Source organism: Hydra vulgaris, chromosome 10 (assembly GCF_038396675.1).
Source record: "Hydra vulgaris chromosome 10, alternate assembly HydraT2T_AEP".
NCBI lineage: Eukaryota > Metazoa > Cnidaria > Hydrozoa > Anthoathecata > Hydridae > Hydra > Hydra vulgaris.
Window position 1 is genome coordinate 34362501 of NC_088929.1, and position 14319 is coordinate 34376819.

General features: G+C 24.9%; 1 protein-coding gene across 2 annotated transcripts in view; it reads left to right on the forward strand.

The window, feature by feature from the left end:
- LOC100208757 (DNA repair and recombination protein RAD54B) overlaps positions 1-14319 on the forward strand; it is a 52181-nt gene that overhangs the window by 25682 nt on the left and 12180 nt on the right. For both annotated transcript variants that reach the window (XM_065807889.1, XM_065807890.1), the window contains exons 13-19: positions 2509-2770; positions 5606-5712; positions 6009-6081; positions 6240-6466; positions 6708-6854; positions 6938-7064; positions 10257-10363. In XM_065807889.1, the coding sequence (XP_065663961.1) occupies positions 2509-2770; positions 5606-5712; positions 6009-6081; positions 6240-6466; positions 6708-6854; positions 6938-7064; positions 10257-10363 (1050 nt within the window). The remainder of the gene's footprint in view (positions 1-2508; positions 2771-5605; positions 5713-6008; positions 6082-6239; positions 6467-6707; positions 6855-6937; positions 7065-10256; positions 10364-14319) is intronic.

Below are 14319 nucleotides of genomic sequence, written 5' to 3' on the forward strand. Positions count from 1 at the left end.
CACAAGTATATATATATATATATATATATATATATATATATATATATATATATATATATATATATATATATATATATATATATATATATATATATATATATATATATATATATATATATATATATATATATATATATATATATATATATATATATATATATATATATATATATATATATATATATATATATATATATATATATATACCATGAGTATTTTTATATATATATATATATATATATATATATATATATATATATATATATATATATATATATATACACCACGAGTATTTATATATATATATATATATATATATATATATATATATATATATATATATATATATATATATATATATATATATATATATATATATATATATACACCACGAGTATTTATATATATATATATATATATATATATATATATACATATATATATATATATATACATATATATATATATATATACACCACGAGTATTTTATATATATATATATATATATATATATATATATATACATATATATATATATACACCACAAGTATATATATATATATATATATATATATATATATATATATATATATATATATATATATATATATATATATATATATATATATATATATATATATACTCGTGGTGGGCTCGTGGTTGTCAAGCAAGAACTTGTTTTCCTGAAATCAGATATAACCTACAGGATTGATATACTGAAATTAGATCTGAAACTAAAAGATGGTTTTTGATAAATAATAAAGTTTTTCATACTTATAATTAAAAAAAAATTTTCATTAATTATTATACATTAGTTTCTATCAATGCACAGTAATACTTGCATCTTTTTTTATTCATTATTAACTTAATTAAAATCATGTGAAGCCAAAGCAAGCATTTTTCCTCACTTTAACTTTACAAAGAATGCCTTCATGAAAAACTTTGCATAATATACCAAGGTACGCCAGAATTATTAAATAAAAAAACAGAAATAATATCTAAGTGTCGTCATGAAAACAAGTTCTTGCTTGACAGCCATGAGCCCAAAGATAAAGAAACCAAACCACGCTCGCAAATAGTAACAGTTTTATAATTATTTTTGAACGTCATGATATTTATTAAGAGTACATTTTTTTTTTAACAAAAAAATATATTTTTTACCTGATAATTGCAAAACGCATGAAACTTTTAGTAGTAAAAATTATGTAGTTATTTTTATTTAATCTCATTAAAAAATCAATTAACTCTGATATAATACATCGAGCACTCTTGCTGAATATATGCACACAGTAAAATGAAGAATAATAAATGAAAAGATTGCTGCTCCATGACAAACCCTCAGTTTATGTAGCAGCACTCCGCTGCGCTTCAAGCTATTTGTCAGTCGATGTATTTACTGAAGCCCCTGGCAGCAAGCTATTTCAGTATGGCGTCACATTGTTCACCTAAATTAGCAGTATAAGATATATATATATATATGAAAAGTTTATTTTCAAAATGTGGTATGCGCCATTTAAAAAAAAAACTTATAAGCTCTGCCTATTATTTTTAGTTTATAAAGATCTAACAGACATTGTGTCCAATTATTTGCTAAACAAAGTCTTACCCTATATTTTTCCACTTCTAAAAAATATTTATTTTCAAAATACATAATGAAGTTTTTAATTTATTTTCAAATTGCAGTATTTATTGTGACCAATGTATATCGGTCACAATAAATACCGCAAATTTAGACCTCAGTGGAAAAAATGGTCATTTTTTAAAAAGTTTTGAGAAAGAGTTTACTGATAATTAATAAAAGTTTTTATGTAATGCATAGAAAACTTAAGATCAGAAAAATATATATATTTTGATTAATTTATTTAAAGTTTATTTAAAAATAAAATTTTTAAAATTTTATTTAAAATTCTTGTTTTCTTTGCTTTATGTAATAGCTTTAATCAATGATCAATAAATACTTTCTCAAAATTTTTAAAATGTGACAATGCTGGTTTTTCCACTGAAGTCTTCACATATATATGCACATACACAAACATACCATAGATATATGTTTAGATGATTGAAAAATCATTTAACAATATTCTTTTTTTTTTAAAAATGAATAATAACATTTAATTTTGTTTTATATAATAGTTTTATAAGTGTTTTCAAGTATTTTCCATAAGTGCTCCTTTTGTAAAGGGCTTTTGAAAAAGTCTTCTTTTGAAATGAATCATTTTGCAAGTTTCTTTTTGCAAGTGGTTATTGGGGGATTTAAATTTTTTTATTTTTTGTATAACCCTTAACGAAGGTGAATTTTTGCATATTTGAATACTGTAATAGCATTTTAAAATACAGTAGATAATGATGGAATCGCAAGTCTTGTATTTCGTTGAGCAACCCTCGTCTATACCCTATTTGTTCTGTTCTGAATTTATATCAAAAGTTTATTTTTATAATATATATGATTTATTTTAGTTTATGCAAAAGTACTTTTATGTAAGTAATTATATTGTCAATATTGTTTAGGAATTTCTACTTTGTACAAACCTTCCCATCATGATAATCAGCTATGAGATGTTTTTGCGCTGCATAGAAGATATCAGAAAAGTAAAATTTGACTTAATTATATGCGATGAAGCTCATCGCTTAAAAAACTTAAATATTAAAACAGCTTCTTTAATTGCAAGTCTTTCAATCAAGAGAAAAATACTTTTAACAGGAACTCCGATTCAAAATAATCTTGAAGAGTTTTATGCATTGGCAGAGTTAGCCAATCCAGGAATTTTAGGTTTTTTTTTTTTCACTTCCATGTTTATTTTAACACGATTATGATTACACATCTATATATATTGTGTTCTAAACAAGTTACTTTTTAAAAAAAGTATAAGCTTATATATAGTTTTGTTTTTTAAGGCTCTTGATGGTTTGTATTAGCTTTCCTGTACAGAAACAAAAGTTGTTCATGTACATGATGTATTAATATAAACAATATTATTTCTTTTTAGAAGATAATATTACTAAACACCTTTCAAACTAAAAGCTATGAAATGCAAATATAACATATTAAACTGTACTATTTGTCTTCATAATAACATATTGGTCATGTTGTGCTTTACAACTGCGATTGGTCATAATTTGACTTAATGCTGCCTTAAATTAGTCATGCTTTAATCCCATACAAGAAACATAATGCTTTTGCAGCAGTTATTTTTGAGGTACTCTGCTGAATGCTTTTTCAAAGTTGGTAAAGGTAGCATCAATATAATACCCTTGTTGTAATGAGTCAATGATAATGTCAAGGTGTTTAATAAACTAGTCATACATGCTTTTTTAAAGACAAACCTATGTTGTATATTCAAGATGACACCTGTAACTTCATTATGATTCATTATAATCTTCCAAATAATTGCTTTTATTACTTTACTAGGAAATGACAAAAATGAATTTTGTTACCAGTACTAGGTGAATGACTATAGGTTATTGTGAGTGAATGCCATCAGAGCTAATGGTCTTATTATTAGATATATTGGATTGAATCTCTTTTTGATTTGCTTATGACTAAAATAGGGTTTTTTATGGCATTGTGTTTGGGTTTGGGTAATAAAATACATTACAATAGATACAGTATATCTGATGGTTCCACAACTTATTTTGAGTATTTTAAATAAAGTTATTTAAAATAATACAAATCTGTTACCCAATAATTTATATCCTGTATTGTTTTTCAAACTTATTTTTGAGTCTTTAGCACATCTTTTTTTTGTGAACATTAAGTATTTTTACTTTTTGAACATAGAATCCTTTACAATCTTTTAAATTTTTTACAATTTTCTCCATATCTTGCATGACTATAATTAAAATCATTGCCAACTAACATACTTAAGCTATCTAAACTTTAGATAGCATTGCTTTGCAATTGTTAGTTATTTGCATAATGAAGCATTGGTATCCAAAGTGCTACTTGCTAGTCCATTTTTCTTCCAATCAATATATTATCAAATTTTATTAACCTCAGTTACATTGATACAATATTTTGTATAAGGGTCATCCATTAAGGACATCACTTTATGTTTAACTAATGGCAAGAAGTAGGAGAATTTTGGCTCTAGTGCGCAGAGACTTTAAGAGTAATATAGCACCTTATGTTCAATGAAAATCTCAGCGGAACAGGACCAATAAGCTTCTACTTTTGGTTAGTAATTAAATTCTGAATGACGTCCTTTATGGACAACTTCATATAGGCAAAAACCGCCATCAGTATAAAAGCTGCATCACAATCTTGTTGAAACTGAGATAAATGTTAATTATTATAAATATTAATTTAAGATAAATTAATATGAGTTTACTTTTATGATTTGAATTTGCTTAATTTACCAACATCTCTATTTGCTTGATTTACCAATATCAATATTAGTTTACATTTTTAAGTCAAAAATATTTTATCTTGACAATTATAGTCTTTATTGATACCAACTTCATTGGAAAAAAATCAGAAACTGCTAGATTATTTACAACATATTTGTTTACTTGAATGCTGGTATCACATTTACATTTATGAAATTGATGTTATTTTTGCTTAGCATTTGTTTCATCTTGTAAGATATTTTTTTTGTGTCGTTTGCAGTCAATTTATTGTTAGAGAAAGATGCATCTTTATTTTCTGATAATGTCACAGCTGTTTTAACACAATTAAGTTGTAGTTTGGTGATCAGTTTTGCTCGCAAGTAGACTTTAAAAGTTTTATCAAAAGTACTGTTAATTCTGCTACCAATATATAGACTTACTTTTCAACACTTTTTTTTTATTAGTTTATATTTCCTTTATACTTTAAATCTCATCGCTTATATATGTATATATATTTGAAACATCAATTTTAACAAAATTATATTTAGCTTTACTTTTTTTTTAACATTTTTGTTAATAAAAGAAATATATTGGTACTAATTGTTAATAAAAGAAATATATTGGTACTAATTGTTAATAAAAGAAATATATTGGTACTAATTGTTAATAAAAGAAATATGTTGGTACTAATTGTTAATAAAAGAAATATATTGGTACTAATTGTTAATAAAAGAAATATATTGGTACTAATTGTTAATAAAATAAATATATTGGTACTAATTGTTAATAAAAGAAATATATTGGTACTAATTGTTAATAAAATAAATATATTGGTACTAATTGTTAATAAAAGAAATATATTGGTACTAATTGTTAATAAAAGAAATATATTGGTACTAATTGTTAATAAAAGAAATATATTGGTACTAATTGTTAAAGAATTACTTTGTTTTATATTTTTCATGTTTTTTTTTTATAGTCTCAAACCTTTTTTAAAAATAAATAAAAGTTGATGAAATATTATTAGCAAAAAAAAAAAAGAATCAACAAAAAAAAATATTATCATTGAAGAATAGGACAATAATAATAATGTGAACATAATTAACACATAACAATAATAGCAAAAGTAACAATGTTAAAAAGAACAAAGAACATTTTATTTTATTTTGTCATACTATATATTGCTTTGTTATTTATATGTTAAACATAATATAGGTTTATTTGATTATTAAAATATTCACCTGAGTTTTATTTTAGATTTATGCATTTTTAATTAAAGGTTCCCAGAACAAGTTTAAAAATGTTTTTGTTGATCCTATTACAAGAAGTCAGCAACCTGATTGCTCAGTTGAAGAAAAAGAGCTTGGGGAAAGTAGAGCCATTGAGGTATTAATGGTTATTGCACTAAAAACGAAATTGTAAAAACTATTTTATGAAGATAATAAATGTATTGATTATAATTTTAATTATGCTTAAATAAGATGTGTTACTAAAAGCTATTAGGCTTTTGAGCTGTTTCAATTATATATTTGATATAAATAATAGATAAAGGTAATAAAGATAATTGTATGACATTTTTTGTATAGGTGATGGTATGGAGCAGTTTGAAATGAAATGTTTGTAAATTAAATTTGTTGTTTAGTTGAAATTTTTATCTTAGTTAAATTTTTTTTTTATGGTAGTTAAGCGAATTAACTCGATCTTTCTGCCTTCGTAGAACAGCAGATATAAACAATATGTATTTACCAGCTAAAGGTATGCATTAAAATTTTGTCCCAAGGGTTATATAGTTCAATATATTTATGTTATATTTGATATCATTTTAATTTTTGTTAAACTTTTATTAAAATTATATAATTAAAAATTTTTTTAATGAAACATTTCTAATAAGGCTATTTAAATTTTTTTTTTAGTTGAGTATGTCTTGTTTATCAAAATGAGTGAGTTGCAAATGAAAATTTATGACCATATTATAAGATCTCGCTTTGTCCAATCATGCTTTTCAACTTCATATAATGGTTGTACTCATTTATACTATATTGGAATGTTAAAGAAGTTGTGCAATGATCCAATTCTTGTTTATAACAGCTTAAAAGAAAAAGAAAAGCACAATGTAAATGAACTCTCAGATCACAATATGGTATCTTTTTTTTTTGCTTTTAAATTCTTAGATTCTGCAGTGGCTTTTATTCTAACAAAATATTTATTGATCAAACGGTCCCCCCTTTTTTTTTAATTTCTGTTGTAGCCCTGGGTTGGTGTTGCTGAAATGTAAAATTGTTTAGAACAAAATGGAAGCAAGGCCAGGTGTAGCTTTCCCTGTCTTTTTGGTCTGATTTAGGAAAAAAGAAAAGAAAATTCTTCTAAATTTTTTAAATTAGAATGACAAAAGTTTGTTGCAACAATTTGCTAATGAAGAAGTAAAAGAAGCTTCATGCAATTCAGCTAAAATTACAGTTCTTCACCAACTTTTAGATAAAGTTATTAAATCTGCTGAGAAAATAGTACTTGTTTCAAATTCAACAAAGGTGATTTTTAAAATGATATTGCAAATAATTTTTTAAAATAAATATCTGTTTAAATGTGATTTAAAAAAAAATAATCAAATCAGACCTTAGATATACTTGAAAGATTCTGTATAGCATTTAATTTTACTTACGTGCGCTTGGATGGCAAAACTCAAGTTCAGATTCGACAACAAATAGTTGATCGATTTAATGACAGACAGAGTAACATCAGTAAGTAACATTTTGCATATTATTCTTGTTCTAAATTCAATGGTGGTATGTTATTTAATAATAATATTTATATATAAACGTTTAATATTAGTTTTTTTCTTTACTTTTACCCGTGCTAATTTTTCTCAATGTATATTAATATCTTTGATACACCAGTGTTGTCATAGTTATTGTCTCATCTAATGACCTTAGAAACTTCTAACAATTAGACCCATCTCTAACAATCCTCCACAATTGTAGCCATGCTGAGTAAAATTCTGGTAAAAGTAACATCCAATGTCAGGCTCTCATCACGAATTAATGACATAAAATAAGCTAATGTAAACCACACAAACAGATTAAAAAAAGATACAGGTAAACCACTCAAACGGATTGTTTGTGTGGTTTACCTGCATCAACAAGTTGTTGATTCTGATGCACAGTGATCCAAAAACACTTAAAATATGGCTAAAGTACAATTTTTTTAGTAGTGCAATATTATTAATACTATTATCTACTATTTTCTACAGTTTCTAATCATTCTATTAGTATAACAAAAAATTACTTAGTTAACAGATTTAAATGTTAATTTGTTTGAAAGTGACAAAATAAAGCTTTTGTTTTTTCATCAAAACTTTATCATTGTTTAAGCTTAATGATCTCTCTTAAAACATTTTCTTTTAGTTTTTTTCTACATACAAAGACACTACTTATTCTATTTTAATTTATGAAAGTATTTAAATATGAAATAATATTTTTGACATCTCATATGTCTTTATATGAGATGTCAAAAATGTGTTTTAATGTTTTTTTTCCTGATTTTATCTTTTATCTATTTAAATCTTTTTAGCTTTAACTTCCTTCACAAAGCTAATTATTTTTTAAAAGAGAATTTGTAGCAGTGTTTAAGAAACCAAAAAGGTTAACTGCTCAACTTGCTCCATTTTAAAATAAATTAAAGGAACAAAAATGGGTACATAAATTATCCAGGAAGCACCACTGGCTAGTATCAGAACAACTACCAAAACTAAGTTGACTTTCGCACTAAAATAATGCTGTTTTCATTCGAGTGAGACATACATAGCATTGTGTACTGGAAAATACAATAAGCTTAAATTGTCTACCTCAAACTACATGAATTGAAGTTTTATGGTCTATGTTTAAAGGTTTGAATTCTTGGTTATGAATTGAATTTGCCCTCTGAATTTTTTATTCATATTTTATAAAAATGTTTAAATATTACTTGGATACTTTTATTATGTTGTACTGGATTTTTCGCTAACTAGTTGTCTGATTCAATTTATTCCAATAATACAGACTTTCAGATAGCTATATACTAACATGCTACTAAAAATAACCTTACATGTTGCTAAGACTACCTACAACTCTCCAGTAAAAATAAAGTCAAAGATTTGCAATTTTGTATTATAATTGCAATTAATACAAATAAAATAGGTTTTTGTTAAGAATATTTACATTGCAAAACATGCAGCAAATAAAATGCAACATATCAGGTCGTGTAATTAGAGTAGGCCAAGAATGGTCAGACATACCAACTGTTATTGATTCAATGTTAATAAAGTACTTAATAGTTAATAAACAAAAGTTAATAAAACTTTTCATTATCTTTATCATTATCTATGAAGACGTCATGTTTTTTTAATTTTTTCGCAGTGCTGAAAAGTTCAACTTAATAAACTGTACTATAGTTTATTTCTAACATACTGCAGCCTGTAGTATGTTAGAAAATCATCCAAAAAAATTGTGTATTAAGTGATTTTATGCTTCTTGTGAATGAGATGTATTTGCAAAAAGCATCCCAATATTAAAGTGGTGGATATGTTAGTGAAGCTTGAGAAAGTGATCTTTATACAGAAATTGCTGGTTATATAAATGTATTCAAGGCTATAAAAATTTTGTTACAAGAAAATTGTTTATCAAGTGATTGTGTGCTTCTTGTGGATGAGATGTATTTGCAAAAAGCATCCCAATATCAAAGTGGTAAATATGTTGGTGAGGATACAGAAAGTAATCTTTATAAAGGTGTTGTTTTTTTATGATTGTTGGGCTTCAAAAATCTATTCCTTATGTTGTGAGGTTGTCACCTGAAGTGTATATAACAGGTTTATGGTTAAAAAAATTGATGAGTGTATTACTTCATTCACCAATCTGGATTTAAAGTATGAGCTGTTGTTACCGATAATCATTCTACCAATGTTAATGCATTCATAGTTTAATAAATGATAACCTAAAAATTTAATAATGATAACCTAAAAAGACTTAAAACTGTTCAATCGTTTTCTGATAGAAAGCACCCTGGTCGTCCGACATCCTGAATTGGAGAGGAAAGAAAGCCGAATTGATGAGACTTCAATCAATTAATGAGTCAACAATTGAAAAGGGGTCAGTCAGAGAAAAATAGGCATTAAATTCGGTGTAAATCAATCGACAATTGGTCGTCAGTTAAAAAAAATGAATAATAAATATAGAAAATGTGAAAAGACTCCAAAATATACTATAGAATAACAAATAAAGGCAAAGAAAAGAAGCAGGAAACTAGTTAACCAACTCTGTAACACAAAATCGCTTCTAGTCATCGATGACGAAAAATACTTTTGTTTTGCAGGGGACAACATGCCTGGAAATTCTGGATACTACACAAACAACAAAAAGACATGCCCAGAAAGTGGGCATTTTTTTTTTAAAAGATAAATGCTTTATTTAAAAAAAATATAATAGTAGTTTTTTTTTTTTATTTATAAATAAGTTATTGACGTTTTTATTTTGTCCGATAACTTCCGCATCACCCATTAGTGCAAACACAAATCTTAACGAAGAACTCAAGCTTTTAAATATAAGCCGTAAAAAAGTTTTACGTTTTAAAATAGTCTTTTAAATTAATTTTTAAAAAAACCACAACTTATTAAAATATATAATATTATTGATTTGAATAACTTAAGTGTTGAATTTGTTTTAGAAAGCTTTTACAAAGGTTAGCATTTTTATAATGTTTAACACCTTTTATCTAAGAGTACTTATAATTTACTAATGTTATTATTTTTTGGGTAGTCTACTTTTATTAATTTTTCACAAAGCAATTACAAATCACAATAGTAATTAATATAGTTTTGTAATAGGATGTAGTGTGTCTATAGGAATATGTATAAATTTGGAACTGTTAGGTGGTTTATTAAAAGTTGTTCATAATTTTAGATGTGTTTTTATTGAGTTCAAAGGCTGGTGGTGTAGGATTAAATCTTGTTGGTGCTTCAAATCTTGTTCTTTATGATATTGACTGGAATCCAGCAAACGATTTACAAGTATTTCATCTTATACTAATATATATATATATATATATATATATATATTATATATATATATATATATATATATATATATATATATATATATATATATATATATATATATATATATATATACACAGTGGTTTTCATAAATATAGATGCACACATATTTGAGAATAGAAATTTTTAGTTTTATAACGATAAAACAATAACGAAAAAAGATTTCGGTTTAGTTTATTTTCTATTTATTAGATAAATACATATAGAATACAAAATTTAAAAAAAAATTACAAAAAAAATACAAATACTGTGTAATAATTAGGTACAACTACATGGTATTAAAAAAATAAGACAAAAAAATTATTCATAAATTTAGACGCACAATACATTAGGAGGCGTAATTTATGAAGCAATCAATATTTTGTGTATTCGCCTTTTGCTTTAATATAAATAAGAACTCTTCTAGGCATAGACTCAAAAGGTTTTTGCACATCGCTTCTGGGACCCTATACCAGGTCTCCTTAAGGACGTCCTTCAGCTGGCCAAGTGTGGAAATTTGAACCTTTGCCAATTCATGGTCAACCCACACCCAAATGTTTTCAATCGGATTCAAATCAGGTGAGTATGGAGGCCATGGTATTGTCTCGATATTATTATCATTGAACCACTCCTTTATATAGTATGCAGTATGTGCAGTAGCGTCATCTTGTTGAAGTTTCCATGGTTTATCATTGAGCATAAGCAGGTCAATTGATGGAATTAGGTTGTTTTCCAGTACTTCTACGTATATTTTGGAGTTGATTCTTCCGGTGTATGTTTGGCACGTACCAACACCATTGTAATTGAAGCATGACCAGATTCCTATCATGCCTCCTCCACTTTGTACAGTCGGTCTAATGTACCTGACATAATACTTTTCATAAGCCATTCTTTTGACTATTATGTTAGATTTGCGATTGACAAGCTCAAAGTTACTCTCATCACTCCACATAATGTTTTTCCATTGTTCTATTGTCCAATACCTTCTTTCACGACACCATTTTAGTCTCCTTTGTTTATCATATGGGCGCAGGAGCGGTTTCTTCAAAGCAGAGTAGACTCCAATTATGTATTTGATAAGTATTCGGCGGACTATGCTTTGAGAAATAGATGTATTTCGCGTTGTGTTGAATTCTGTGGTTACTTCTTTGTAATTAATTCTTGGGTTAGCTCTGACAGCTCTAAAAAGGGCACTATCGTCCTTTCTGGTGGTTGACAAGGGTCTACATGGTCTCGTTTTCTCGCTGGCACCACCAGTGTGAAGAAAGTTTTGCTTCGTTATCCGAACGCATTTCTCAGAAACTCTAATTAACCTGGCGATTTCTCTATTACTTTTGGTTCCTTCTTTGATGTGAGCAATAATCTTTTTAGCGCAGAACTAACTTAACTTTTGTTTATTTATTAAATAATGATTAACTTATTCCAGGTAAGTCATATTTTGACAAAATCAATTAATTTAGGCCTATTAATGAGAAATATGGAAAAAAATGCGTCTAAATTTATGAATAAAATAAAATCAAGCTTATAAATTAACTTTTTTGTGTTAATTGGTATAGAGTAATTAATAAACATCCTGTAAAAAAAAATTAAGGTACTCTATAATAGAGTTTCACTTTCTCTATTAAATTATATATTAAACATAGCGGTAGCACTTTTATTTTATTTTTATTTTAAGTATTTTCTTACATAAATGTAAAAAAAAATGAGTGCGTTTAAATTTATGAAAACCACTGTATGTATGTATGTATATATCTATATATATATATATATATATATATATATATATATATATATATATATATATATATATATATATATATATATATATATATATATATATATATGTATGCATGTATGCATGTATGTATGTATGTATGTATGTATGTATGTATGTATGTATGTATGTATGTGTGTATATATGTATATCAGCCCTTATCAGAAGGCTTTTTTATATATATATATATATATATTTATATATATATATATATATATATATATTCGAAAGGTCTGGTGAGCACAAATGATATTATTTTAGTGAAAAAAAAAACACTTTTTAGTTTGAATACATCTAATTTTGTAAGCTCGAAATATGTATTTCAAACTAAAAAGTGTTTTTTATTTCACTAAAATAATAATAATAATAATAATATATATATGTATATATATATATGTATATATATATATATGTATATATATATATATATATATATATATATATATATATATATATATATATATATATATATATATATACATGTATGTATATCAGCCCTTCAAATTAGGGTCAGCATTCAGCAATGGTGACCTTACTGCTGACCTAAAAGTGTTAAAGGTTGGCAAAAATCGTCATTTTTATGTTTTGTAAACCCTTTGTGTCAAATTTTTTTTGCTAACCTAATGCCAACCTTTAACAGTTTAAGGTCTTTTTTCCTAATTCTAAAAACTGTTATATATATATATATATATATATATATATATATATATATATATATATATATATATATATATATATATATATATGTATGTATGTATGTATGTATATCAGCCCTTCGAATTAGGGTCAGCATTCAGCAATGATGACCTTACTGCTAACTGACCTAAAAGTGTTTAAGGTTAGGAAAAATCGTCATTTTTATGTTTTGTAGTAAACATTTTATGTCAATTTTTTTTTGCTGACCTAATGCCGACCTTTAACAGTTTAAGATCTTTTTTCCTAATTCTTAAGGCTGATATATATATATATATATATATATATATATATATATATATATATATATATATATATATATATATATATATATATATATATATATATATATATATATGTATATATATATATATATATATATATATATATATTTATATATATATATATATATATATATATATATATATATATATATATATATATATATATGTATATGTATATATATATATATTTATATATATATATAAATATATATATATATATATATATATATAAATACATAATCTCTATATGTATATATATATTTATATATATATATAAATATATATATATAAATATATATATATATATATATATATATATATATATATATATATATATATATATATATATATATATATAAATACATAATCTCTATCATTTAGAATAAATGTATGACACATTTCTTGCGGTAATTTGATGTTTTTAAAAGTTTTGTTCTTGTTTAAAAATCTCTCCCTTCTGGTAATTAAATCCCCTCCACCCACTCACCTATTAATTGGGCTGGTGAAAATAGTAATATTAGTTACAGATATAGAAATGTAGAGTAAAATAAGGTCAAATGGAATAGTTAAGGATTTTAATTATTTATTTTTTATGGAAAAAAGATTTTAATTTTTTTTAATTTAAAGTTGTAGAGAATATTGAGCTCTATTTAATTATATAAAAATCAATTTTTTTTTTTTTTAGATTTTCTGAAACTTTATTTAAAAAAAAAAAACTATTCCCTTCTGCACTGACATTCGGGGAGAAAGAAATACGCTCAAAAATTAAAAAAACAAAAAGTAATCAATAATAACAATTAAAAAATCAATTGAATAAAATAAACTTTTTTATTCTTGTGATGATGTTGAATCGTTTAGAGGTACTAAATGTTGAGTTAAGTTTTGAGTTAAGCGTCACTTTTTGGTGCAATTATCGCTTTGGAATGCATGTTTTGCCAAACCTTGTTATTTGAATTTTCACACTGGTACCATTCCACATTTTGACTAGCTGATGCTTCGCCTAAAACTTTCCAGGACTTTTTACACTTAAATTGGTTTGCAGCGAATATTTTCGTTGGACTTGTTGCTTGGTTTATTTGCTGTTTGCCTTTAGAGCTAAGCTTATGTTGTTTTTTAGCTTGCTTTGCTGCTTTTTTGCTCTCAGCATTTTCAACCTTTCAAGTATTTCAGGTTTGTTGAGA